This window comes from Colossoma macropomum, unplaced genomic scaffold (assembly GCF_904425465.1).
Source record: "Colossoma macropomum unplaced genomic scaffold, Colossoma_macropomum, whole genome shotgun sequence".
In the NCBI taxonomy this organism is placed as follows: Eukaryota; Metazoa; Chordata; class Actinopteri; order Characiformes; family Serrasalmidae; genus Colossoma; species Colossoma macropomum.
In genome coordinates, this window is record NW_023494800.1 from 22,019,423 (window position 1) to 22,046,620 (window position 27,198).

The 27,198-nt window shown below is 39.9% G+C and overlaps 1 protein-coding gene across 2 annotated transcripts in view; it reads right to left on the reverse strand.

The window, feature by feature from the left end:
* Positions 1–1,413: 1,413 nt before the first annotated feature.
* ssh2b (slingshot protein phosphatase 2b) overlaps positions 1,414–27,198 on the reverse strand; it is a 29,416-nt gene continuing 3,631 nt past the window's right edge. Inside the window, exons 2-15 of one of the 2 annotated variants that reach the window (XM_036587955.1) lie at positions 26,564–26,607; positions 12,212–12,330; positions 11,461–11,525; positions 11,211–11,332; positions 10,896–10,961; positions 10,701–10,766; positions 10,355–10,549; positions 9,352–9,445; positions 8,096–8,224; positions 7,916–7,962; positions 7,219–7,365; positions 6,649–6,849; positions 4,273–5,197; positions 1,414–3,716 (exon numbers count right to left, since the gene is read on the reverse strand). In XM_036587955.1, coding sequence (XP_036443848.1) covers positions 2,385–3,716; positions 4,273–5,197; positions 6,649–6,849; positions 7,219–7,365; positions 7,916–7,962; positions 8,096–8,224; positions 9,352–9,445; positions 10,355–10,549; positions 10,701–10,766; positions 10,896–10,961; positions 11,211–11,332; positions 11,461–11,525; positions 12,212–12,330; positions 26,564–26,607 — 3,552 coding nt within the window. In that variant the 3' untranslated portion in view covers positions 1,414–2,384. Of the gene's footprint in view, positions 3,717–4,272; positions 5,198–6,648; positions 6,850–7,218; positions 7,366–7,915; positions 7,963–8,095; positions 8,225–9,351; positions 9,446–10,354; positions 10,550–10,700; positions 10,767–10,895; positions 10,962–11,210; positions 11,333–11,460; positions 11,526–12,211; positions 12,331–16,086; positions 16,541–26,563; positions 26,608–27,198 lie in introns of those variants that run through there. The other variant, XM_036587954.1, reaches the window with a different exon arrangement.

The following is a 27,198-nucleotide window of genomic DNA, read 5'->3' on the forward strand; positions in this document are numbered from 1 at the left end:
AGAATACATATTGATGTTTGTTTTTTTTTTAACTTTCTCACTGTTCCTCGCTACTGGTTACTAGTTTTCTTCGTGTAATTATTCTGTTAATATGTTTCATTAAAAATTCACTTTAAATAAAGTTCTGAAATTCTCAACACTTTTTCTCTCTCAAGACTGCCTTTTGTTCACTGCTGCTCCCACAATCCCCCAAGCAGGAGTTTGATCATCCCTCAAAAGAATGGATTATCACATTGATTTATCAGTCAACTCAGGCTTTAGCAGAGCTCAATAACACTGAAATTAATAACTGATCACATTGGTTTATCAGTCTACTCAGGCTTTAGCAGAGTCAGTAACACTGAGATTAATAACTGATCACATTGGTTTATCAGTCTACTCAGGCTGTAGCAGAGCTCAGTAACACTGAGATTAATAACTGATCACACTGGTTTATCAGTCTACTCAGGCTTTAGCAGGAACTTCAGTGTTTGTAAAGAGGTTGTTAATGGAGATCCTCTGTAGAGTTTGTCTAACGAGTCTGTTTACTACATGCTGTGCGCTAATTTTAAAATAAATTTGCAACTGATGGGGCAAACCTAGTAACCAACACATTCACTGAATTGATATGGTCTAATTCTTAAATTTCATCTGGGTCAGTGCTTTCATGGGATCTACAGGAAACTTTTTGTGGTCAAATGATCTATTTTTTCCTATACGATAACCATGATCTATGCATATACACTTGCACAGTTGTGGAAGAAATGTATTTTAAAATATGATTACAGAGAAAGCAGTGTATTTGATTTTAGAGGAAGAAAGATTTTTTCTTCTGATGTGAAATTGGAAACTTAAATATTTGAAGAAGTGTCTCCAGACAAGGGGCAAAAGGTCTTCCTTAGCATATTGCCCCCCCCCCAAATTTTTTTCATCATAAAAACATTCTTTTTAAATGTTCACTCTATTTCCAAATGGCTAACTAACATTAGCATTACATGCTAGTCATAGTGACTGTGGGCTAGAATTAGCCAACATTTTAGCCGTCTTGCTGGTGAAGAGTTGTACAGCTCTACAGAGGCAAAACACCTGATTTGTTGTTGTATAATATTATACAAAATGACAAAATAACAATACTACTACTACTACTACTTAATAATAATAATAATAATAATGCACCTACCAATAAAATGTTGATTATTATTGCTTTTTTTTTCACATAAATCTGAAAACCCCAGTTGCCCTTTGCTGTCTGAACATTTCATAATGAATGGACTAACTGAAAATTACTTGTAGTAAAATCTCATTACATTATCTTATTTTTTTGTTGTTGTTGTTTTTCTGTAAAGGTTGCCATTTTGCAAATAAAGAGTCTTGTTTGGACAGTGATGATATGGATATTTGCATCTCAAATGACAGACATACTCAATCTTTGTTATTCTTAAATTTTCTTTTAATAGTCACAGTTTAAGCACAGAATAAAAAGAAAACATTTACGTTTCCAGTCTTACAATGAACAGAAATAAAAGAAAAATTGCACTGTACATCAACCATACAGGCGACCCTAAGTACACACTCAGCAAGCATGCTTCCAGAGTACAAACCACAGATTAAAAAAAAAAGTAAAACATAATAAAAAAGGTAAAGTGCATATTAAAAACTCCCCCGTCTTTGTTTATTTTACTAAACAAAAACCCAGAAGGGAGAAACTGCACTTAAGAATTGAACAGACAGAAAAGGTGCACACACTCACATTGAAGTATAGTCATACACATCCATAAAAAGTAGGCTATACATACATACATACACACGTCCACTGAGCCCCATAGATCTACATTCTAATAACACACCCCCCCCCCATTCTCAACTGACCAACATGCATACTAATCAGACATCCAAAATAACTTTACACTCAATTACATTACATTCACCACAGAATGTATTTTACATTTATGCACCCATCTCACTTTGTCTCACACCCATACATACACACAAACAAAATCCCCAGAGTGGAGAATTTCAGCTCGGTGAGGAGCATTCTGCAGTACGAGATCACAGACTGACAGGTAATTGCAAGTTTATCACTGTGTAATAAACTAGCTGACAGACGCTGTGCAAAAGTATGGATCAGTCATAGCACTTCATTGTTTTTACAGAGCAGCTATTTCCTACTGACGGGTCCGGGTTAAACCTGCCCATCAACCCCATCAGAGACATGAGCTCGATACCGACACCCTCTCTGATCTCTGCCTTCTGATTCTGATCTCTGTGTGTCTGACGATAGGCTACAAACCTACCCTGCAGTTGTTTTTTGATTTCCGGTTTTGTAAGGCCCACTGAGGTATGTGTGGATAAAATTACATTGTAAGACGCGCACGCAACAAATAAGCACACAGACAGAGCCTGGGTCACATGGTGTGGTAGGGGAAGTTCGAGGTCCGTTTTTTCAGCCTTCTCAAGGGGTGGGTTCTCCCATACTGTTGCCGTGTTGCCACAGGTATTATGGCAGGGACTGGCACAGGAGTGTATGATGGGTCCTGCACCTTCTCCCGCCTCCAGCACTGATTGGACGGTGGCAGTGAGGTGGGGGCCTCGTCACTGTCACTGTGCTCTCCTTCTCCAGTCTGGTGGTCCTCCAATGTTTTATCTGTGCGTGATCCAGCAGAAGAGAGATAAGACGTGCAGGTGGAAGGGAGAGAGGGCGTGCGCCTGGGCAGAACCCGCTTCTTTTTTGAGGTATCATCGGTAAAAGAATGAGGGCGTGGCTTAACGGTGGGCGGGGACACAGAAGCAGGACTCCGCTCCAGCTCGCTCAGATCACTAGCGGACAGTTCCAGGGAACCTAGCTTTGCTAATGAAGCCGAGCGCTTTATCAGCGAGGGTGGTGTCAGGCCGGCTTGGCGGATCCTGGCCTCTACTTCTTTGGCTCGCTCTCGAACGCTCCGCCCCTTTCTCTGTTCTTTTCCAGCCCATGGCTGGCTGAGCCTCTTGTCTGATCTCCCGCTCACTTGGCAGAGGAATGCGCCCAGCTCTTTCAGCGTCTCCCACGTCTCCCTCATGTCCACTACCAGACGAGGTTCTGAAGGGCAGTCGGTGCTAGTCTCCTTCTCTGTGACGCCCTCTAGCTGAAGAACCACTGCTGGAGAAGAGCTGGATTGAGTGGAATGGCTGTGCCTTGAGTGCAAAAGGCTAGCATCCTCCTCTAAAATTCCAGTGTGTCCACACTCTTCTTCCCTGAGTCTTATTTCGCCCCCTTTTCCCATCCCCTCCTCTATAGGAGAAGCTTCCTCCTTCTCCATCTTCTCCTCCACAGTGCTCTCAGGCTGATGGTGGTGGGCTGACACAGTGCTTGGATCAGGAGTGAGGTCTGTATGAGATGAGGTGTCCTCAGTTCTGTCTCTGCTGCTGGTGCTGACAGTGGAGCGGATCGAAGGACACCCGAGAGCACATGATAGCAGCATGGACGAGGAAACTTCTTGCTTCATCTTCTGTTCTAGCTGCCTGGTGGCTCGCCGCACTGTACCCTTTGGCCAATCTGTTTGCAGAGCCTCTCCGAGCACCGCCTTCTCCGTATCAGCTCCTTGTGGTGTGCTTTTGACTAACTCCTCCTCCTCCTCCTCCTCCTCCTCCTCGGAGCTGCTGGAAACATGCTGGCTGGTGGAAGGACGAGGAAGAGTCACGCTGTGCCTTACGGGCTCCAGCTCTGAGACCACATCATAAACTGAGACACTGCAGCTCTCCTGAGAAGGTAAAATAGAAACAGAAAAAGACAAGGTGAGGGACTGAAAAAGTCCTAAAGGTAACCAAAACTCAGACTGCACTTTGACCACCAACATCATAATGGAGATGGAGTGCTCCATGCAACATTCTTGTTCACCAGAAGGTGGCAGTGAATGACATGAGTTCAAACTCAAAGCATGTTAACAGTGATGCATGGAATGTCGAGACATTTGATTTTAATAGAAGGTTGGCACTTACTCTCAGCAACACTACTCCGTTGCTGCAGAATAACGATAGAGCATTTAGAGAGATATACTCAAGTACATATTGTGCATTCAATTTATGCAATTTTTGGCACATTTTGTCAGTTCTAAGGAAATTCTGACAAGGATGTCTACCAGTTCTTTGAAGATAAAGACTGAAATAAAGATTAAGCCATAATGTATGCTTAATAAATAGGTTGAGCCTTATTAAATAAAGTTAAATCCTTTTAGAATATGCTGTTCTGACAGAGATAAGACTCAACTGCGCATTGACAAAGCAAATGTGAAAATGTTCTTTAGATACATATTTTACCTGTTTTTGGTCCTCCTCCCTTTTAACAGGGTCCTCAGAAAGCAGCAGCTTTGACTCCTGGTTGGGACTTCTGTCTTGGGGTGTCTGCTGCACTGTTTGCTCAGAATTCCCGCGGGTTTGCCCCTCCTGAGAGAGGCCAAGGAATTTCTCTCTGGCACTGAAGAAGTCGATGCGGTCTGTGCTTAGAGCTGATGGAAGCGAAGTAGAAAGCCCCGCTTCCTCTAATGTGGCACTAGGGTGATGGTGGTCATCATCGCTGGTGTGACCGAGCCCTGCACAGTCTGCGTCTGTGTCAGGCACTTGCTGGCTGAATTCTTGCCTATGATGTTCAGGCACCTGTATGAGCAGCCCTGCTGCTGAGGCAGAGTCTGGGTCTTGTCTGCTTGGCTCTGGGGTTTTGCTCCTAATAGACTCTGTTCTGGGCACCTGAGGACCACATTTGTCCTCAGCCTTGAGAGAGGAAGCCTCAGGTTGTTCACAGCTGAGTGGATTGGTCTCTATGTCTGAGAGAATCCTGGGGGACGAGGCCAGGTGATGTAGGGAAGCTGGTGGATGAGGTCGGCCCACCGAGACAGTCTCTGCCACATCTGGCTGGACCTCTGGTACCACTGTAGCTGCCCAGGGTCTGAGGAGTGTTGGAGGGTCCTCAGCAGCAAGACTTTCCTCAGAGTCTCCCAGGCCGTTGGAGAAGGGGACCTCCTGCTCTCCTGATTCGTCCTGGTCCTTTTCCCCTGCAGCAGTTGTGGAGGTTGGGGTGAGCGTCTGGAGCAGCTCGTGGAGTGAGGGCGAGGCCTGGGTGCTGCTTTGGTTGCGGGGGTTGGAGCGGCCCAACGTTTGTGCCACAGGGGTCTTCATCAGAGGCTCGTGGTGCTCGGACAGGTCACTGTCTGAATGCGAACGCCACAACTTGTTGTGCCTCTGCTTGCTGAAGAAGGAAGTGAAAGAGAGAAGGAAGTGCAGAAGAGAATAAAAAGATTATTTTGGTACAATTCAATTATGATTCAGTTATTTAAAAAAAACACACAGAATATGACTGGAGGAACTACAAAGGAATGTGGTCCTGGAGGGCCAGTGTCCAGCAGTCTGGTGATTGTCCTGCTGTTAACACACCTATTAAACCTGGCAATTAGCTGCTGAGTTGAATTAGGTGCATTTAAAGTAGGTAAAACAAGAATCAGGCTTAGCAACCACAGAAAAAAAGCTTGTACAGTGAAGTCTGTGTGACATTCACAACTATTTTTTACTAGATTAAAATGGTTTTATGGCCAAATTAAAGAAGTCATGTACTACAACCACAGCTTTTCCCAAACAGCACCATTATTATGTTCTTTTATTTCACTAAGGTTGAGTTAAAACACAGCATCAGCGTCACTTTGCTTAAGCTTCAGTGTTGGGGACCGTAGCAAAATTAAGGGAAGAAAAATGTGCATAAACGCTTTGCCAAAAATAATCTTAACATTACTGGATCATGATCATCAATGCCAGTTTACACCCCTAGTGAGAACAAGAAGAAAGGGGTGGAAAACATACTAGGCCACATTTATTTCTCTCTTGTACTGATTTATTTCTAAGGCATCTGGTACGTCTGTACCTCTGATACCACTGTACTTCCACCCAGCTTTCAGCCGCGGTGGGATCGGCTAGGGCCTTGAAAGACATCCATTTTCTAAACTGAAACCTATACACTCTGTACAGGCAAGTTCTGCAAACACACTTGAGCGACAGCACTAACACTTGAGCACTTTACACACATACTAATGAGTCAGATCCAGGCAGGGTGGGTTATTTTACACTCTGGCTCTTATCAGTGAAGTAAAAGGCTCATTGGAACATACACACCACACAGCATTTACAGTGTCAATATGATTGTGGACCCTTTTGTAGTGCTCTATATGAGCCCAAAGGCATCAACACATTAATAAAAATTCAAGGTGATACTTGGAGAAAGAAGTGTTAGAGGTTTTTAATGGATGGGATCCTATGCAAACAAACACGCGTGCCCAAAACTATGCCCCACACACTCAAGCACTCTCCCTTTGGACGTATAAGTGAGACAGTGGAATGCAGCCAAACAGCTACTGTAACTCTGAAGCAATCAGACACACCAAAGACAGAGATCTTCTTAACTGTATTCTCTAATTAAAAGTGGCATATTATGTTGAAACAGGACTGAGAATTATGTAACTATTTGTGACATGCATGCATAATTACTTTCCGGATTACACACTTACAGAAGAGTCTGCGCTCAGGTGAAAACATGGAAACATATTTTGTATTCTGTTTAAATGTAACTTTTAAAAGATTCTGTTAAGTAAGCTAGTCAGAGCTCTCCGAAGCTGCCTTCCAACTTTGTATAAATGCAAATAAGGTGTATACCTAGCTAAGAGAATGCCCTGGTACTCCTCCAGCTGCCTCATGAAAGAAGGGTTCGGCTTGGTAACGGCCCGGCGCTCCTTTACGTATTCAAAGGCCTGCTCCAGGTCCCAGCCGTACTCCTTCATCGCGTAGGCGATCACAGTGGAGGCCGAACGGCTCACGCCCATCTTACAGTGTACCAGACACTTGGCCCCTGCTTTCCTGCAGACAACAATTTAATCATTTGTTATGGATGAAGGAAATGATGGTGCTCTCAGGTGAATTTAGCAATGGCCATGATGTGGTTTTGGTTCAAACTTGATGGAAAAAATTAAAATTAATTACATTGTTATCAATAATTCTACTAGTAATGTTATAACTGTGAAGAGTATTATTAAGAATGGTAAGAGTGACAGAAACAAGAGAAGGGGCGCAAGATGAGTTGCCAAACAGACCGCAAGAAAGAGACCAACACGCTTGAGCAAGCCTGTGGTGCTACTCTATTAAATAAATCGCTTATCACGACACGCTACTTTTTAGCTATATCATTTCCCGTGCCAGAACCCAGTATTTGGCAGCAGTCACACTTACTTGGCTCTGGAGATGAATTTATAGGTGTCATTCCAGTAGGCCAGCAGGTCTGTGGCCTCCTCATCATATACGCGGATGTTATGGTACTCAAACAGGCCAGGGAAGAAGTTATCAATCTCTCGTGTCACATTGAGGATGTACTGTATCCTAAGCAAAGAAAAAAGGGGGACACTGTTTGCTGACATGTTTATGTAAGCAGTCAACAGCGCTGCGCGATATATTATCTATACCGGTACATACACTGACATGCTGTCATATTACTTAACATAAGCAATATATGTGATCGAAAATGAGCACTATATCTACAATATAATGCCCAAAAAAGCAAATGTTCCTATTATAAGGAGGTTTAATTTATTTTTTTAATCCATTTTGCGCACTTTATTCATGGTATCCAGGACTTGAGTGTATTCAATTCACTTGGCGACTGTTTTGAAAGAACAACTTTCTGATTTCTTTCTGTTTTTCTTGTATGTAATTACAAGAGAAGAAAACAAAACAACTGAATCAAAAAACAAGTTGTGTCATATTTTTAAGACTCTTCTAGCCCAAATTCGCAGCACTTCATTAACTTTATTAATGAAAACAAATCATTAAATATCATCACATATATTGAAAATATTATGATACTCAATTTTATCAATACTGCCCAGTACAAGCATGTGTTGGGCTCAATAAAGGAGTCTAGCAGTCTTACCCGCTGTTTTGTAGCTCTTCTAGATTAGACGCATTCCACTCCGAACCCTTTAAACAAATACAAATAGATTGTTATTGTTTACATATGACGACTGTTACTGATACTGGTAAAACATTAAACAGGGATCTAAAAAACATGCAGAATTTTAACTGAAAAACTGATACTGAAAGAACGACTCACCAGGTACACATGCTCAAAGATCTCAGTGGGGCTGTCCATCTGACCGAGGATGACGATCATCTCATTATCAATGTACTCTTTAAACTCTCGCAGGTTACACACCATCTGCATCTCCAGCTCTGTGCGGATCTGTTATTATTCAGATGCAGTTAGTGTTCAGTTAGTCCAGGAAGGATTTAATCAAGCATATATGGCAACCCATTTTAGAGTTTACTGACAAAAAAGCGGCAAACAGGACAGCATAATAACCAAGATCTTTTGGGCCTCAGTGCACAAAAAATATGGCACCTCATTCAAAAATTTCCTTTAGTGAATAAGAAAAATGACAATGTAATATTCTTGTCTTATGTTGTTGCCAACAGTTGATGTATATTATTAAAGGTTTACAAAACAATCAAATTACACAATTTTCCACTTACCCCAGTGTAGTTGATCAGCCAAGAAATGTGTGGTGTCAAAATTTTGATTCTTTAGTTTAGTGCTGGAGCTACAAGGCTAACACTGCTAACAAACACCAGAAGTCAACAGTCACCCAAATCATTTCCAGAAAAACAACTCCAAATCCTCTCTCAAACCTACTCAAACTGCATCCAGGTCTTCATTAATGTTGCACTTACCAGTGTTATTTAGGACACAGCATGACTTGCTGTGAACTATAACAGTGAACAAAAACTTGTCAGTGCAGCTATATAGATGCTACAGATTACGTTTACATTTTTTGTTGTGTCTTTTATAAACAACTGTTCAGTTTGAAACCCAAAAAAACAAACATGATCAAGCATCCATGACTGTGTGACATGCAGGAGCCAGAGAGACGGAATTCAGCACAACACTGTTTTCCACGCTTACTGCTGCGTTCAGCTACACTGTGAAGTTTTGTTCATTTTTATAGTTTACAGTAAGTCATGCTGCGCCATGAACACATCCACATATCTGTTTGACCGCAATGACGACCTGGATGTGGTTTGAATTTATTGAAGAATTCACTGACTTTTAGTGTATGTTAACAACGTTAGCCTTGTAGCTCCAGTGCAAACTAAAGAAGCAAAATTTGGTCACCAGATGTGTCTTGGCTGATCGCCTCCATCTGGGATAAGCGTAAAACTGTAAATTTGATTTTTCACCAAAACATTCTTTGAAGCTGTAGCTAACCATGAGTCATGGGTGCAAAGATATAATAAGTCCAATGAAGTTATCGGGGGTCTGCTGTATGTATACACAGGGGTATGCATGAGTGAATGCATGTCTAAACAAACCTCTTTAGAGGTGACATTTTCCAGGTCTTTCTGCATCATGATCTCCCTCAGACGAGTCTTGATCAGCCGCTCTGTTCTCTCTCGCTCCGTTGGCCTGCCGGTACATGACAAATAGTCTTTATGGCATTTCCGCTTAGCAGTTGCTTTACCACAAGCTCCAACTGAGATCTGTAAAGCACTTTCAAAGGGGCCAGTAAAAAGGTAAAAACTGCAGTAATGAGCAACTTTCAGAGCTATATTTCATTAACAATTCCAGACATCACATAAAGTGCAGCAAACACAACCACAGACAAAGCTTTCAACACATCAGCCTGTTAAAGGAACTACTTATTGGGGCTCATTATAGCAGGCTCAGATAATGTGACCACAAACAGGAAGTGTAAGTGAGCTTGTCTGTGCTGTGCTGCATTGAGAGAAGTGACTGTCTGACTGTTGCCCTCTTTGCCCTCACTTTTGCAGAAGTGTTCATGCGACACTCATGCCAAGGAAATGCCACAAGTTCAGATTCACCTTCCGCATGGGCAAGTTCGCTAACCGCAGTCTAGCACACAATGGCGACACACATACCATGTAACCTGGTTGTCTGCGCCAATTACCCAAAATCTGTTCAACTAGATGTGCACGGAGTTAGTACAAAGCTATTCTTGTGCTACTTTTAGTCATTATATAACGACATAACTTCTGTTGTGTTCTTCAAACTCAACAGAACATAGGAGTGGGCAATATACCCGTTCATCTGGTATACTGGTTGAAATTCTTCTAAAGGTATTAGTTTTGTCATAACCTTTATACCTGTATGCCACAAATAAGCACAGGTAGTACAACATACATACATGCTAATGTTATGTCATTTAGCTGAATGGCTTAGTCAGGGGTAGATTTTGGAAATAGATTTGTATGCAAGGATCAAAACGTAACACCACAAAAAAGACTGAAACCACTAACTTATCACAGCAAGCACTTTAAATCAGAGATGTTTGGTAAAATGAAAAAGTGCACCTACACATTGGAGAAGAGCACGGGCGAGTCGGCCCGGTGCGACTGCACATCCTGCATGGCATTCCACTCGTTGATGTGGGTCTGGTCGGAGGACACACGGCTCTGATAGTAGCTGACCCAGGTCAGAAACAGGCTGCCTGGGAAGTAATTATGGCAGCGCGCCACCTCACACGCCTTGTGGAGGGACTGCAGGGCGGACCTGAGGAGTGGAGCAGAGAGAGGGATTAGAGTGCTGTCACTGATTTGAGTGAGGAGAAGGAAAGAGGGAAAAAAGATAGATGGCAACAGAATAGCAGGTGTTTTGTAAATTATTAAATCATTAGTATCAAAAGAGGAGAACAGCCACCTACCACATGGCCTGGACAGACACGGGTTTGAAAACATGGATCCTGTTGTCTGTGGACACACTGAAACCCCTGTGAGGAATGAAGACAAATTACAAGGGTTCAACACTGACACATTCAGAATATTTATTTATTTATTTATTTATTTATTCATTTTTAACAGCGCATGTATAAAACAGCAGTGCGACATGGCTCACATACCCATCTCCATCCAAGTGGATCAGTGTGTCACTCCAAAGGGGAAGCACCAGGCCTATAGAGCAGGAGCTACACCATACAAAATATTAAGAATTATGTATGACAATCACCAGTTCTTTAGAATTTAAGCCCTTAAACTGCAAGGACCTGCATGTGGGTCCACTCTCATCCTCACTCTCATAACTTGCATATTAGTTAGCCAAGTAACATATATTAGTTTCATAGCAGTTACAGAGTAAATTAAAATAATTACTTTAGATTAATAACTTAAAAATAAGCTTAGAGTTTAAGGAGTGAAACAGTAGTGAAACCACATACCTGTCCGAGGGGCTGAAGTCCATGCCCAGCACCACACTCTCCTCTGTGTCCTGTCGCCCATTCGTGGACACTACGACCATGTAACGTGTGCACTGAGGGTGCACACTCTCCAATCGCACAGCCTGCCAGGCAACACAGTGTTAATACACTGAATCAGCGGCACTGGAGAGACAATTCCCGCAGATCTGAGGTCTTTCACAGGACAGTATCAACCTCAGTATTTGCATTTGTGTGTGTGCATGTCATTTACCAGGCGGATGTTGTCCTCTGGCCGTAGCAGTGTGAACATGGTCTGCAGGTGCTGCTGAAGGTCCCCTACAGAAGTGTAAATAAGCATAAACTATTAATTCGTTCATGTGTGTACCAAATACTTACTCTCACAGCAAACAGTGTACACCTACATCTTGTTGCTGATGCTTACTACATAAATAAATAGACAGACAGACAGACAGACAGACAGACAGACAGACAGCAGAATCCCCAAAATGGTGACTTCATACGAGAAGCTGTCAATGTAAACTGTAACATAAAAAGTATGCTATTCTTTTTCTTATAATACAAAAGAAATGGTCTTGCCACAACAATTAATAAAATATTTTTTTTTTGATGTTTTGACAGTCTAATAATAGAGAATAGGGCTGACTACACTATATCAATTATACTTTTAATCAAATAATCTACACATTATTTTTATAATTAATGAACTAATCTGAGTTTATAATAGGCCGAACTAAATTAAACACTATCCATAGTTTTATATTTGAAAAATACTCCAGTGGAAAAAAGATGAAACATTGAAGACTTGTAAACATTGAAGCATCATTAAAATATTTTTTAACACAATGTGAAAACAAAATGTGTGTGTCCATTAGGCTTTTCTTACTGTATAACATAGCAGTAGTAAAATTTCGAATATGCATCATCATCATACAAACTGCCAACTAATCACTGATTTAAGTAGAAGTAGTTCTAGCAAGGGTTGCGCAGCTGCTTTTTGATACCTGCATGTTTGTTGCGCTGTCCTGTGGCTCGCGAGGAGCAGGAGGAGGACGAAGGGGAACCATTTCCTCTTGGGAGGAAGAGTGCAGCACCTTTCACCGTTAGGAAGCTCTCACTGATGCTGTGAAGGCAAAACAAAGCATTAAAACCTGTTTTAAAGTTCGGCAGATACAAAGGACTTGTGAGCAGTATAATGTTTATAGTGTTTGCAGGCTTTTGTCTGATGTCTAATCTGATGGGCATTAAAAACAGGAACTTGTCATTTGGCATAATCATCTAACCAGAGGCTTTATAAACACTACTGAAAGTAACCTTTCCTGAGATACTGTGGTGAGATTACAGAACATCAGACACCCTATTAAGCATTGAAAAAGAAAAACGCGATAGCTGACAGTGAGAAGTGAGAACTGTGGTTTGCCATCCTCCCTTTGTCCTTACAGTGTTGGGCTGTATTGATAAAAATTTAACATGCCAATATTTTTCATTAGATGTTACTAGATTTATTTTAATTAGCAGTTGGCATTAACTCTTTACATGGCCAGGGTCCGCTGGCAGGTCCAAAGGCTTATTACATGCTTCTTTAACCTAAAAATAGCTCAACCAGTTTGCACTGAAGTCCCAGTAATTACTGAATAATAATCCTTAGTATGTTATAAATTTCGGATTTTAATGGGTCAATAAAGATGCTTCCTGAGTTCTGCTACTTTATGCTAAAAGAATGTTTTACGAACATGACATAGGCTGCTGTGATTGGATATTATTTGCATTGTTCATTCAGCCCACACAGTGTGAACTTTCGGAAAAAATAAAAAAATAAATAAGAAAGAAAGAAACAAAGAAAGAAACGGTTAATAAAAATCTTCCCAAAGATGCTGTGAAAAAAAAATTTGTACATACAAATTCATAATCGGTGCACGCTTATTTTTAACTGCTCTTTCAAAACTATTTGAAGCACCCAGAATATAAGAAAACAACATTAAAAAACGTTCCTTGTTATGTACCAATACCACTAAAACTGAAAATCAACATACTGGTATACCAGTATATCTACACCAGTACTACTTTGTTTTGATGTGTTTTCTGACCCTGCTAGAGCATATGACACTCTGGATGGGAGTTTTTTGGGGACATTGTCTCAGACACTGAGCACTTTGTGCAGGACATAAATAAGAACAAGCTGTTCCACTGAGGCCTTGTTTCCTCATCACTGCAACAGCTGGGGGATCAGAGAGAGCAAGCAAGCTGTGTGTGTGTGTGTGTGTGGGTGTCCAACATAACTTTTCTTCCTGAAATCAACTGGTATCACACTAGCGGACAGAACAAGCAACAGGAACTGAATAGCAGCCATAAAGGTGGGAACGAGACTGTGTTTGGAATCATTATGGGTGTGTGTTTATGGTTCAGGTGTCAAATGTATAAACATATGTTGCTCCAAACTGTTTCAGTAAAGCAGAAGTCAAATACGTTTTAGACTCCTTTCCTAAAGCTGTTTGAGGTCATCTGTCAGAAAATCATTAGATTCCTTCCATAAATAAAAGTGTTGGCTTGTGCCCAAATGGCTTCACATCTAACATCTGTCAAGACTGTAAATCTCCCTCTACGGTCAAAGTAATAATAATATATCACTGTATTCTCACTGGTGAGTCTGCAAACATAAACAGCTCATGGTTTCCATGAAAGAAAGCAACTCATTGTGCAGCAACGTGAGACAGTGGATTCCAGCCTGCTCTGGCCACAACACATCAAACTCAATGCCAGATTCCTATGATCTCAATAACCTCACATGACTGCCCTCCGCAGCCTCCTCCCGCACTCACTTATTTAGCCTACGATTTCACCCAGCGGCAGACTGACTGCTGAGGACAGTGACAAATGAGACAAGCTGAGAGAAAACACGAAGTATAAAAAGGTATCAACTTCCTCTTTTTTTATCGGAATCTCATGGTGGGTGATACGGCAAAAACATACATTTACAGTACTTGAACACATTTTTACGATGTACAATAATGTTTCATGATATTTTGTTTCACATTAAAAAAAGGGTATAACATAAGCTGACAATCAGCTTTATATATGTGTATATATATATATATATATATATATATATATATATATATATATATATATATACACACACACACACACACACACACACACACTATATAGCCATAAATGCAGTTATGCAGTTACATCTGTAGATGTTTACAAGCTCTCGCCAAGAAACATGTAGTTGTTCAGTGTGTCTGAATGTACTAACAATACCCATGGTATCCTCAGAAAAGCAAACGGTGGCATAATTTGTCACAATAATAATAATAAAATACTGTCCTGTTGCTCAACATTATTTGAATGCAGACACTGAAATAATTTGAACCATAGATCTAATCACCACGGTGCCACTAACATCCTTAATTGTGAGTTATTCAATTGCTCATTTCCTTTCTCTTACACTTTTTTAATCATATCGCTTTTTGATCTGTTTTAAATGATCTGTAAGTCACACTACTTATTATGTTACTGCTGCACATTAATTTGTTTAATGCTGTCAGAGTACTACTACCAAGCTTGGCAGAGAAAAACTATGGTGCATGAAGTGTGGCGATGCTAATAAGGGTGTGGGTCTGCAGGATGTCAAGCTTGTACACTGTACACAGGAAAGGGTTGGGAGTGGTGATAAAGAGGTGTCATGCACAACTCTGTTTTGATCACATACAATATTGCCATGTGACCCAAAAGAACACAAGCAGCAGAAATCTCACACCTGTCTATACACACCCCTGTTTATTACGCAGGAAAGGCAGAGCTCAAAGTAAGAGCAACAAAATCAGACTTTGGACTGAGGAGAGAGACAGACAGAGAGAGAAAGAGCGAGAGACAAAGAGAGACTCTAAAGCGAGTTTCTTTTTAGATGAACCAAAAGGCTATATCAATATGAATCAATAATAGAAAGGAGATGAGCAACTAAATAACTCACAAATAAGAATTTTGGTGATATGGTGAGACAGAGAAAGAGAGACAGGCAGAGAGAGCACGAGAGAGAGAGGGAATTTAAAGTAAATCCAGTATCGTACAAATGAACAGGACAATTAAGCCACTTCATTACCAGACAATGACACAGAGGTGAAGGAAACACAGGAGAATGAAGGAAGTCAGTTTCTAAGCAAACTCTTGTCAACATCATCACAGCACACACCCTTACATGCTCCGTCACGCTCCTGCTTAATGATTAATAGGTGAACATCAAGACAGGTGAATGAGTCATTCTGAATCTACACTTAAGGGAATCCCAGTATCGCCCTCTTCCTCCAGCCACGCACTTCTGCTCGCAATGTTACATGCTGAAACCTCAAACACTAAAACCTCAAAACACTTCAAAATCCATCAAAACCATGATAACCTTAAATGAGAGCTAAGCCCACACTGTAAACAGTGAGGTGGGCAATATGACGACATTCAATACATAAATACATAAACATCACAATATGCTTTTCAGAGCAGATCATCATTTCCTAAAGAACACTGTTCCATTAGTAGAGTAGTATAAGAAATGCTAAAAAATACTGTACTGTTTGACAGGCTTTTACACCGGACACTTTCATTACATCTGTTTCGACTTTCAATCAACCATCAGAACAACTAAACATTGTCAAAAGTATCACTAATTAAGAGCATATCTTGAAAATGTCCTCTGATGTTATATTTCATTAGTAAAGAGCCATTAAAACAAGGACTTCAGGCAGCCTCTCCTTACAGGACTCTTAACAAAACTCAGTCCTGTGGGCAGCAAATCACGAGGCAACAACCCTGAACTTCACGAACCAGGAACAAAAGAACAGACGGAAAGTGGTGTTGCTGATTATCAGCTCCGTCCACTTACAGGCAGCTGATGCTGTTCTGGGAGATCAGACACGGTCTGGCTCTCGCAGCTCTCGCGGCTCTTGTTCCGCACCGACAGGCCACAGCCGGCCGCGGCGCCGCGCTCACACCGCCCAGAGTCATTGACACACACAGAGGAGCCCCGCTCCTCTTCCGCTCCTCTCTACGCCTCCTTCAGACCTCCTCAGGTCTCCTCAGGCGAGTGACAGGCTCCGGCTTTACCACCCGCTCCACACAAGCACGCCGGAGACCACCGCATCCATCCATCCGCCTGGCGGGCTTTACTGAAGCGCGAGACGGAGCTCTTTCGGAAAAGTGGAGGATTAAAACGGCGCTTTTATCGCGGAGAAAAACAGTTTATGGTTTTCTTCTAACTATAAACACATTCGAGACGCTAACAGGCTCGTCTTCCCCTCCGTTTCACACTCACACTGTTCCTCAGAGATCAAACTGAAGGAGAGGAGGAGGAGCCCTGCGCACGTGCTCAAGCAGGCCCCGCCTTCTGACGTCACTCACTACAAAACCTTCTTAATATTACCTTTTTTAATCACTCTTCTTCCTTCTTAATGTTATTAATGCCTCCTAATTCTATTTCTTTTCGATTTTCCATTTCCGTTGCCTAGTTTATTAGGAATGACTAACAATTCTTTTTCTTTCCTTTTTTCATTTCTATTGTCTACATATGTTTTTCTGCCCTTCTCAATGTGACAAACTGTCCCAATATTTTTTCTGGGTTTACTGTCAGTTCTTAAAGAACAATGACCGACTGTATGTTCCACTGAAAGGAGAGAATTACTAGTCTTGTTTAACTGAATCAGGAATTTTAAGTGCAGCCCAGTGTGTGAAATGCTGATTAAAAAAACCCACCGTTTTCTATTTTTTTTTTCTGCATTTGTCATTAATAAACAGTGTTAGATTAGTTTAATTTGAATATAGCATAAACGCTGAACACTTGTAAAGTCTGTAGGCCTGTTTCAGCATCTAATAGGTTCAAGCCAGAATCCAAACAACTGAAAAGCAAAACTGCACAATTTTATCATTGTGTTCATGTTACATACTGTATAAAATATAGCTTGTAGTTTTTTTTCCCCATCAGACTTTGGGTGGTGATGAAATAATTCATTTCAAGAAAACAAAACAAAAAAGTCAAAGATCACTGTAAATCACACTAAAACATAAGTCCAAACATTAAGAAAGTATCCAAACATTGTTTCAGTAAACACACATATGTAGCAGTGTTGAATACTCAAACCTTTATTTTATAACAGGCATGAGTTCAATCAGATGTGTTTGAGCAGGAAAGTCACCAAACTGTACTGGACAGTGGCCCTCCAGGACCACAGGTGTGCACCCCTGCTTTATAAGAAGCTTTTTTTGTCTAAGTAACGCTGCAGCATTTTTTGCAGCAAGTGAAAGTGTTATGATTTCAAAACCTCGTCATGAAGGGTGTAATCTATGAGCTTGACAATCTAGCTACACAGTTCAGACTCAATCACGACCTTCCTTTCCTTCATTGTCCTCGACAGGTCAGAGTGGGGACATCCTGGGTTCTGGAATTTCACTTAGCCTACAGATGAATTAGTCTCAGTCCAGAGAGGTATTACAAGAGGATGGGCCAGATCTCTCCCCATGAAGCCCGCCTGCCCTTGCACACACTCCCTTCTTGACCAGACTGATGAAATTCAAAACCCAGGGTGAAACCCAAGGCCTTTGTAAACATTTAGGCTGCCTCTCGCATGACAGTGCCATGGCAATGTCAGTGAGTTTGAGCTGTAGTGATGGTAACATACCATGAAAAACACAAACAGGGTCTTAGAGATGGCCACTGTCTCCAGTTAGAGACCTGACATTGTTTAGAGTGCACAAGGTAGAGGGCAGGAAGCAGTGCTGCTTCTCAGTTAGGCCATCGCCCTGCATAAAAAGGAGGAAACCATAAACAAGCCTGCTCTGGGCCTTACCACATAAGGTTCAACCCTCAACTCTGCTTACCACATGCATAATATTGACTAGCAGGATCGATCTCTCATCATATGTAGAGAATAATCAATAAAGCTACACAGGATAAGGTGCTTTTGAAGATTATTTACTGCAGACTTAACTGACTGCTCTTATTACCTCATAGTTCCCATTGATGAGTTTACCAGAATGGCTATGCTCAGTAAAACCTAAACAAAGAGGAAAAGGTGAGGAGAAAAAGGCTATATTTGGACAAATCCAACTGCTGGCTTTTGGACTACTGGGCTATGCGAAACTAATAACAGTGTAATTTTAACCCCTGAAAACCTTGGTACCTGTATGTGGGCCCACACATTTTTCTCATAATTATGTAGCATACACGTTCGTTTTATCGCTGCTCCTGAATAATGTATAATAGTTACTTAATAATAAGTCTTAAGATTAATAACTAAATAATAAACCTAGGGTTCACATGGTTACATATTATATACAACATTAAAATATGTTCATGTTACAATGCTGCACGTTACTGAACTCACAATGCTTTTATTGCCCTGACACACCAAGCTGACCGTTGCCCATGGTTTTGCTGTTGGCTCTGGTCAACTCTCATCAGCGTCATTTTGACTCAATGACTCAATGAGTCAAAGTTGTTAATCATCGCACGGTGAGAGAAATGAAAGACAGCATGTGATTGGTATAGCGTAGTGCCCATGTGTCAAACACGAGGCCCGCGAAATTAATTTTCTATTCTTATTTCACCCTGAGATGCACTACAGTCCTCAGCATGCACTGCAACATGGTGTGCATTCCGACCCCCCACCAACAACAATCTATGGGCCAACGGTTACACAAAAAGAAAAGATGCCTGGTGTCTAGTTCAAGCAAACAGGCAGTTTAAAAAAACTACCTACAACTATTTATTTTTATTTAGAATTATTTTGAATAAGTATTCAACACCAATTTTGCTGTTGCAGTTTTGGCATATTTTGAATAAACAGTGGCCAGTTCAGGTCATGGCAAAACGTTAAGTAAAAATGAAATAAAAACACAGCTGGCCCACGGATTTGCTGAGATTTTTTAATATGGCCCTTTTAGTGGTTGAGTTTTACACCCCTGGTTTAGTGGGTAACTGCTCTGCCTTCCATGCTACAGATGGAGGTTCAGTCCCCCACCTGGGCAAGCACTCTAAGCTATACCAATAAGAGTCTTTGGGCAACACTCCTAATACTACCTGTGTAAAAAAATGTAATCAAATTTGTATGTCGCTCTGGATAAGAGCATCTGCAAAATGCCACAAATAAAATGTGGAAGTAACGTCTAGACAGTAAAGCAGCGTCACCTAAACATTCTTCTTCGTTATCAGAATGAAATATTAAATATATTTAATAATAGGCAATATTATATCAAACCTAATCATCAGTCTGATGTTGATTTTTTTTAAAGCAATTACTTGATGAAACCAATAAAATTCCAATACCATCATCATCACGATGACCGGATCTACCATATTTGCAAGCTGGGTGAATGTCCAGGGGCACCCAACTACTGGGGGCACTGCAAGTTCCCCAAATAAAATAAAATAAAAGCCTGTATCTAAACAGCTAATTTCAGTTCAGTTTAGATATTTTATGAGGAGTTCCTGCAATATCACAGAGCATAGCACAGAATAGGCTATGCTTAGATTGAGATCCTTATTCTCTTAATTTAAAGTTTGGTGATTTGTTCATTCTTCTTGATCTATTCACAGTTTAAATTATGCAAAGACCAGTTGGATAAAAAATGTATTAAGAGGACTAAACTACTTATTATAGGTTGAATATTGTTCGAACACCTATGTTGTTTCATGGTACATTAAGTTCTTGGCTGAATATTTTAGTCATGCGTTTGGTCTCACACTTCTTACATTACCATCAATTATCATATAATTATAAACATGTGTTAACCTCACATTTTAGTAGCGACAGTGAGCTGATGGATCACTAATTTTTGTCAACAGTAGCAGTTCAGCCAGGAATGCAATATGTAATCGTGACCTTCCTACTGTAGATCAACCTAACTACTAACACTATAGTCCTAGAAACTGTCTCTTATACAGTACATTTTAAATAAAGAAGTAAATTAATTCATTAATTAAATTTTCATGTGAACATAAAAACAGACATTAAGGCCACACCTCCAAACCTACATTTTTATCAGCATGAACTCAAAAAGAAAAAAAAACATTCAGACAGGTGCCAAACCCATTTGCACCACATAAGGTCAAACTGTTTCTATGCGATTAGAAACTGAGGCTGTGGACAAAGTTGGTGAGACGACTTACTGAAAAATTGTAGGTCATTTGTATGTATTCAGGTGCTTAGAACCACATTCAGGTGCAGGCAGTAAATAAACTGTGTGCCCTGGAACACCTGCTAACCAGGAAGTGTTGTGCTGAGTTAAAAAGCCTCAACTGTTTTAGTCCCAGCCTGAGAGTACATGTGGCGACACCTGTCAATACTGCATATATATTTATAAACAGATTTAATGTAACAATACTTCCATTAAGATTTCACATTTCTCTTATACTTTTACCATTCCTAAAATGTTGTATAGAGACTCAAATTTTAAAATGGTATGAAGTAAAAGTAAAATAATTTCACCTCTCACCCTGAACAGCTCATGGCAAAAATGTTTATACATAAATAACTAAGAATGATAATACAAGCAAGCTGGACTGGTATTTGGTATTCTGGGCAGAAAAACATGTCAAAGACAAAAACAGTATCTGGAACTGTTTTCAAACAGATTCAGCATACCCAAGCATGGCCATTTTCTATGTAAAGTTGTATTGGAATGTATTTACGTGTCCCTTTTCTGTGTCTTCTGTGGTGGAGTGGCAAAAGAAGCAAATGTTCACTACACTGTTCCCTGAAATGTGGTCTAGAGACTGCATAAACTCTAGCCTACAAATATGTGACACACAGAAAAAGAAAACATGCAATAAAGAGTCTGGTTTGTGTGGTGTTACCAACTTAAAGTCCACAGAAAGAGAAGAAAGTGCAATGTCAAGCGGAGAAGGAAAAAAGGGGATGTCAGCACCGACTATAATCAATACCGCAAATGTATGTCTAGGCGCAAGGGCTGGATCAAATCATTTGAACACTCAAGTATTTGTTTGTTATGTTGACCTTCATTTTTCTATGTCGTATTCAAACGCTTTATTCCTTTTTTTTAAGCCATAAAAATTGTAGCCTAAAATAATTTCAACAGCAAAGGCCTTTAAACAGCACAGCGATTGTTAATTTGTTGAAAGTTCTAAATATAAATAAATGATAGCCAGTTTAGTTAAACACGTCATAAATTCACATCAGGCATCTACACCTCATCTATGCCTGCACACAACAACCGCTTTCCACACAGCCATTGAAGCTGAAAGAGCAGAGATGCCTCAGAAAGAAAGCACGCGTGGTTGAAATGATCAGACAACGAGAAAAATGCTCAGTGCAAAATCTGTGATAAGAGGCTGGTATAGCATTGAGGTATGAAAAGTTTGATGAATCAGCCTAAATTTGTAAGGTACAGTGATACTTATCTGAGTACCGCAATCAGTGCCATAAAGAGTAGTTTGTACTGCTGAATCAGAGGCTCCACACACCGTTAGGATCTGCTCTGCTACCACCAACAAGATCATCACAGTTAAGCAGATTATTATTTTAAATATAGTTCAGCAAGCTTTAGAAATTGGGAGTGTGTGTTTTCAGTAGATCTCTATGAAGTTGCAACTGGTGTGAACTGAAACATAGATTACAATGGAAGCGTATCTGTTCCGTCAAATAAATGACTAAATACTCTTCAAATATTATTGTTCTGAAGGATGATTTTGAGAACAAGTATCCCAGTACATGTTTAGAAATACCACTAAATACCTCAAAGCTTATAAAATGCTGTTAGGGCCAGCCCTGCTAGACACTATAAAAGACCCATGAAATACATTTAATACACATTTTGTGATCTAAACAAACAACCACACAAACAAATTCATGGGTTTCTTTCTCAGATGCTATTTACAAGTTGTAGCACAAGAATTAATGTGCTGAAGTATGTAAAAAGTTCAAATAACATTTAACAAAAGCACCAGCAAGATCTGATTGACTTGAGATCTTAAGGTAGTGCTTGTAGAAACAATATGCTTCAGTGACAGTGCTGTCACTGGACCAAACATGCTCTCAGATTCTATCAACAAAAATTCAGTAATTAATTCTCTATGCCCGTCTTACAGACCATGCCAAATGCAAATCAACATGGCTTATTTACTTAGAGGCATTACGTTACATGTGAATGTAATCTAATGCCTATGGAAAAAAACGTCATAAATAAGATCCATCAACAACATCCTTGTTATGTAATCTTCAGTCTCACAGAACTATTCTCTTGCTCTCTACAGCACGGCATTGCTTTGCAGCATGTTCTTGTTGACTGCCTAAACTCGCTCATAAAACGCAGGCGTCTAAAATAAGCTCCACTGACCCCTCTGGTGGACAGACGCATCCTGCTGCAGGGATCAATCTGAATCTGCTGCTCCATACAAACTCCTTCAGCTCTAGTTCAAAACTGTATCAAAGCCTTATTTCAAGCTAAGGGATTACCATGTAATAACTGTTTTTATTCACTCTGAAATAAGTAACATCAATGTTTACCTATTCATTTATTCATTCTGGCTCCTTTCAAATGAACTGAATTTCAAGAATGACAACCCAAGTATAAGATTCTATGATTAAACTGAGCACAGGCTCAAATGAATATTAATCTTCATTTATAATATTTACATAATTTATAATATTTACATAATTTTACCTCAACATTAACTTGAGCAGAAGCCTTTTTTTATCACCAATCTAAGCAAAGCCTTTTCCTGATCTCAGATTATTGAAGCTTATATTAAATAATATAAATAATATACTAAATAATATTCCCAAAAGCCCCAAAATCTACCTGGGTTTCACTTCTAACAGTAGAACTAAAGCCTGAAACCTGAAAGCTGTGTATTACATGTGTTGTAGCTACCAAGAATAAAAAACCCTTTGCATTTATGACAGAATTAATGTCTACAAGTAGTGCCAGCAACAATAAAACTGTTAGAAAAGTCAAAAGAATTTAAGTTTTGTCATATGGATAAACAGCCATTAAAAAGCCCTGAGCCTTTGGTTTTATTAAAGGAATTGTTCATAAAAGAAATAAGAAAATAATTCACTTACTGATTTAGTTAATCAGCAAAGACATGTTTAGTCTCCAAATTTTGCTTCTTTAGTTTAAAATTGAATCTACAAGGCTAACATTGCTAAGTCACCCAAATCTTTCCCATAAATGCATCCCTAAAACTTCTCTCAACTTGCTTAAACTGCATCCTGGTCTTCATTAAGATTGTGCAGACTTGTTAAAGTGGTTTGAAGCACAGTATGACTTACTGTAAACTATAAAAATGAGTAAAACTTTACTGTGCAGCCAAACGCTGTGGTCAGCTAGTTTAGGAAACAGGTGTTGTTCAGAACAATGCCAGCACCTCTCAAGCTGACTCTCTTTCAGGTACACACACCAATTTAATTTTTCACTGAACTATTCCTTTAAGGGGAGTCAGCAATAATCCCTTCCATTAATTAGACGGGGGGGAAAAAAAAACAATCCTCTTATAGGTTCTGAAAGAGTTTAGGAAGTAGGCCAATTGCAGGGTGCAGGAAATTCTCAATTAACAGCACTTTGCTGAAACTTGAGTAAGGATGAGACCGGTTTGACTTGCTTGCTCAGTGTGACCATAGACTCAGACAGAAGGCTGAAGCTGCATTGTGATGTCAAATCCTCTAACACAGTAGACACTAAATATTATGCAGCAGGCTGACATAAAAAAAAACAACAAAAAAAACTCACAGGTGTGAAGAGGAGAATGTTACTGTGCTGTTTTTGCTTTTAGGCAAATACGTGTGATACTACAGTTCATTCACATAGCCTGAACAGTAGACATATTAGCATACCATTAGAAATAGACAAGAGCTCAGGGCCCTCCCAACTGAGCGGAAATACTGTATAAACTGACTAACGTCTTTCATTCAAAGCAATAGCTGTGACAAATAAGAGTAAGAGATTATGGACTGTAGAAGTGAGCTTGTGAGTCTTTGTAACACCCCAGTTCTTTGTCAAGGTTTGAAAGGAGGAATCCTTGAGATGTACATATTATGTGAGGGATAAACCAGGACGGGATGTGCAGTTATATAAAAATAATCCATGATGGGGTGGTGTGATGTGGTTGTGACGCAAAACTCATGGCACAATGAAACCCATAGAAACTGGCCAATGATTACACTAGGGGGTGGACAATGTGATGATATGTTATCATCATTTTGACTATAATTATTGTGATAAATTATGGCACAATATACTTTTCTTAGTATAACGGGGCATTATCAGCACTTCTGATAAAACTATATGCATCACAAAAAAAGACCAGTTCTAAAGAGCCCGTAAATAATGACAATAACAACAACAAGCAACAAGAAGCTGATTGGCTGCCATATTATACCAAATTTCATTGTATACATTTGATCCGGTTTTGGTTTTGCATTGCAATTTAGTAAGTGCACAAAGCACCTTGCATGACATACCTACGTCCTGTCATCACCACCCACGTGGGCTGCGCCTCCCTATACTTAACATTGACTGGTTTGTAGAGGAGCGTGGGCAGCCTTTTCCATTTGAAAGGAGAAAAATTTTGACTTTTGACTTTTTCTTCAGACCAAATTACATTTAAATATTTCGTCTCCTTCTCCCTCCATCTGTTTCTGTGGCTCATTTTACTCCTCTTCCACTTATTTTTCCTTCTTCTATTGGTTAATGGGTGATAACAGCCTGCCTCAACTTCCTGTAATTGGTCAGAAAGTCCAAACCATCCAAAAAATTGTTTTCACATGGTAAACCAACCAAACCATGGTTCAGTTTGATCCAGACCAAGACCTTCTCTTTCAGCCAGACCAAAATTTGGTCCTTTTGAAAAAACGACACACAGCACCTTTCACACCTGCTATTTTGGTTTGAACCAAACTGAAAAGTCTGAAGGTCCAGACTTCACAGGTTGGTGTAAAAGTACCCTTACACTGCATTCAACTTGGCTCAGAAGTAGGAAGCAGGAGCTTGGAATTACATTTTTGACCTCGTTCGAGCTGCAATAGTGATCTAATGCTCTGGGGAGAACATGGACACCTCCATGAAAGAGTAATGTAAGGAACAAGCTATCCAGCTAACATAGCGATATAAGTGATTCAGTTAAATGTTCAAACATATTTACCTTCTCAGAACAATGAACTTTATGGTCAGTGTTGTAGATTTAACCAACCGCTATGTCTGAATGTTCACCGATTCAAAGCAAATCGTTCTTTACTACTATTGACGGTGTGAGCAGCTCAGAGTTGAGAACACCATCCCAACCTTGCCGACCATCCCAGTCGGAGGTGGGAAATTGAGTTACGAGCTTCAATCGAATGCAGCATTTATGCGTAACCTAACTAAACTATTTGCAAGAACTGTAACAACTAACATTTAACACAAGTTACTAGAGAGTCAGACTTTTAAACTAAGTGTTCATATTGAACTGCAGGATTCCACTGATGGTTAGGTAGGTCTTCTTTGACATCTCAAATTAAAAAAAAAAAAATAATAATAAAACAAAACACATTAAAACTGTGTATTTCACTAAGGACTTTTGATTTATAAATGTGATTTACTTTTTAGCTTGCACTATTTTTCAAAGCACTAAGTTGCAGAGACTTAGTTAACATATTTGTCCAATCACGATCAACCAGGCTATTGTATAAATGATAGAGGTGTAACAATTCACAAAGTTCATAGTTTGGTTCAATAAGACACAGTGGTGAATCAATCAGATACATTTTGCAGAACAGCAACAATAGGGCAGAAACGTGCCTCACATTAATATGTTCGATGTTTTGTTTTTCAGTTTATTATAGCACTGACCAATATAAAAGTACAATATTTAAAAACAAAAATTGTGCTTTATAGTGATCTAATATGCTATATATAGTGAAGCTAACATGCTAGTCACAATAAAATGTGACCTGCTGTGATACAATTTGATGTCAAATCTGTAATAAATGACTATATCTACTAACAAAACAGAACTAACCAACAAGTGACCTTGTGAGAGTTTATACAAAACCTGTGGCATCACAGTTCCCTTCCATAAGAGAATAGTCATATTTCAACTGTCATTTATCTGAAACAAGTCACACACCTACAGCCCTACACAGGTCACACACCTACAGCCCAGTAAATGGAAATGCAACACAATACAATGCAATTAGGAGCTTGTGGAAGGGGAACTTCTGGGTCTGAGCAAAATGGTTCCAGGTTTGAACAATAGAAATGTGGCTTTTGGGAACATAGAACAGAGAAAACTAGCCAATAGCACTTGCGCATAGATAGGAAGCATTCATAATGACTGCACAAAAGAAAGCCTACACAAGACCTTTTCTTACCTTCTGGGCTGAGATCGGCGGTCTTCCTCTCCACTGCCAGACTCCTGATGGGGAAAAACACAGCAATCAGAACCAGACATTTACTTATCAATAAAAAAACAATAATAACCAAAACTAGTGACAAAGAAGCTGGTTGAAATCAAAGGTGCACAGAATAAATTTTTATTTCAGTTATAATCTGTATATTACCAGGTTTCTGCTAGTAATAAAGCTGTAACATCTGAACAGAAACCAACCTTGTGACACCCTGACTGTTAACTGCAGAGCGATTCTATTCTGTAATACTCCAAATAAATATGTTGTGATCTGTAAAAGGTGACCTATAACTCAATCGATTAAAATAAATCAGAAATGAAAATGAAAATACCTTCCTGATGAACTGCCAATGATTAACCTGAGAAGTCAGTTTGCCTGATGATGTACAAGTTAAATTCTCCTACTGGTCTCTCTTACAGTGAGAAACCAAGCCTGATGAACATGTCTATATATACACTTGATATTAAGGTTGTATTAAGGATGCACATCAGACTCAGCCAAAATCGGCAGATTTTTGCTTCAAATACACAATCAGCCAATTTACTATCTTAATGCTGACTGATCTGTGTTGCAGCTTTATGATGACATGCGCTGTATTT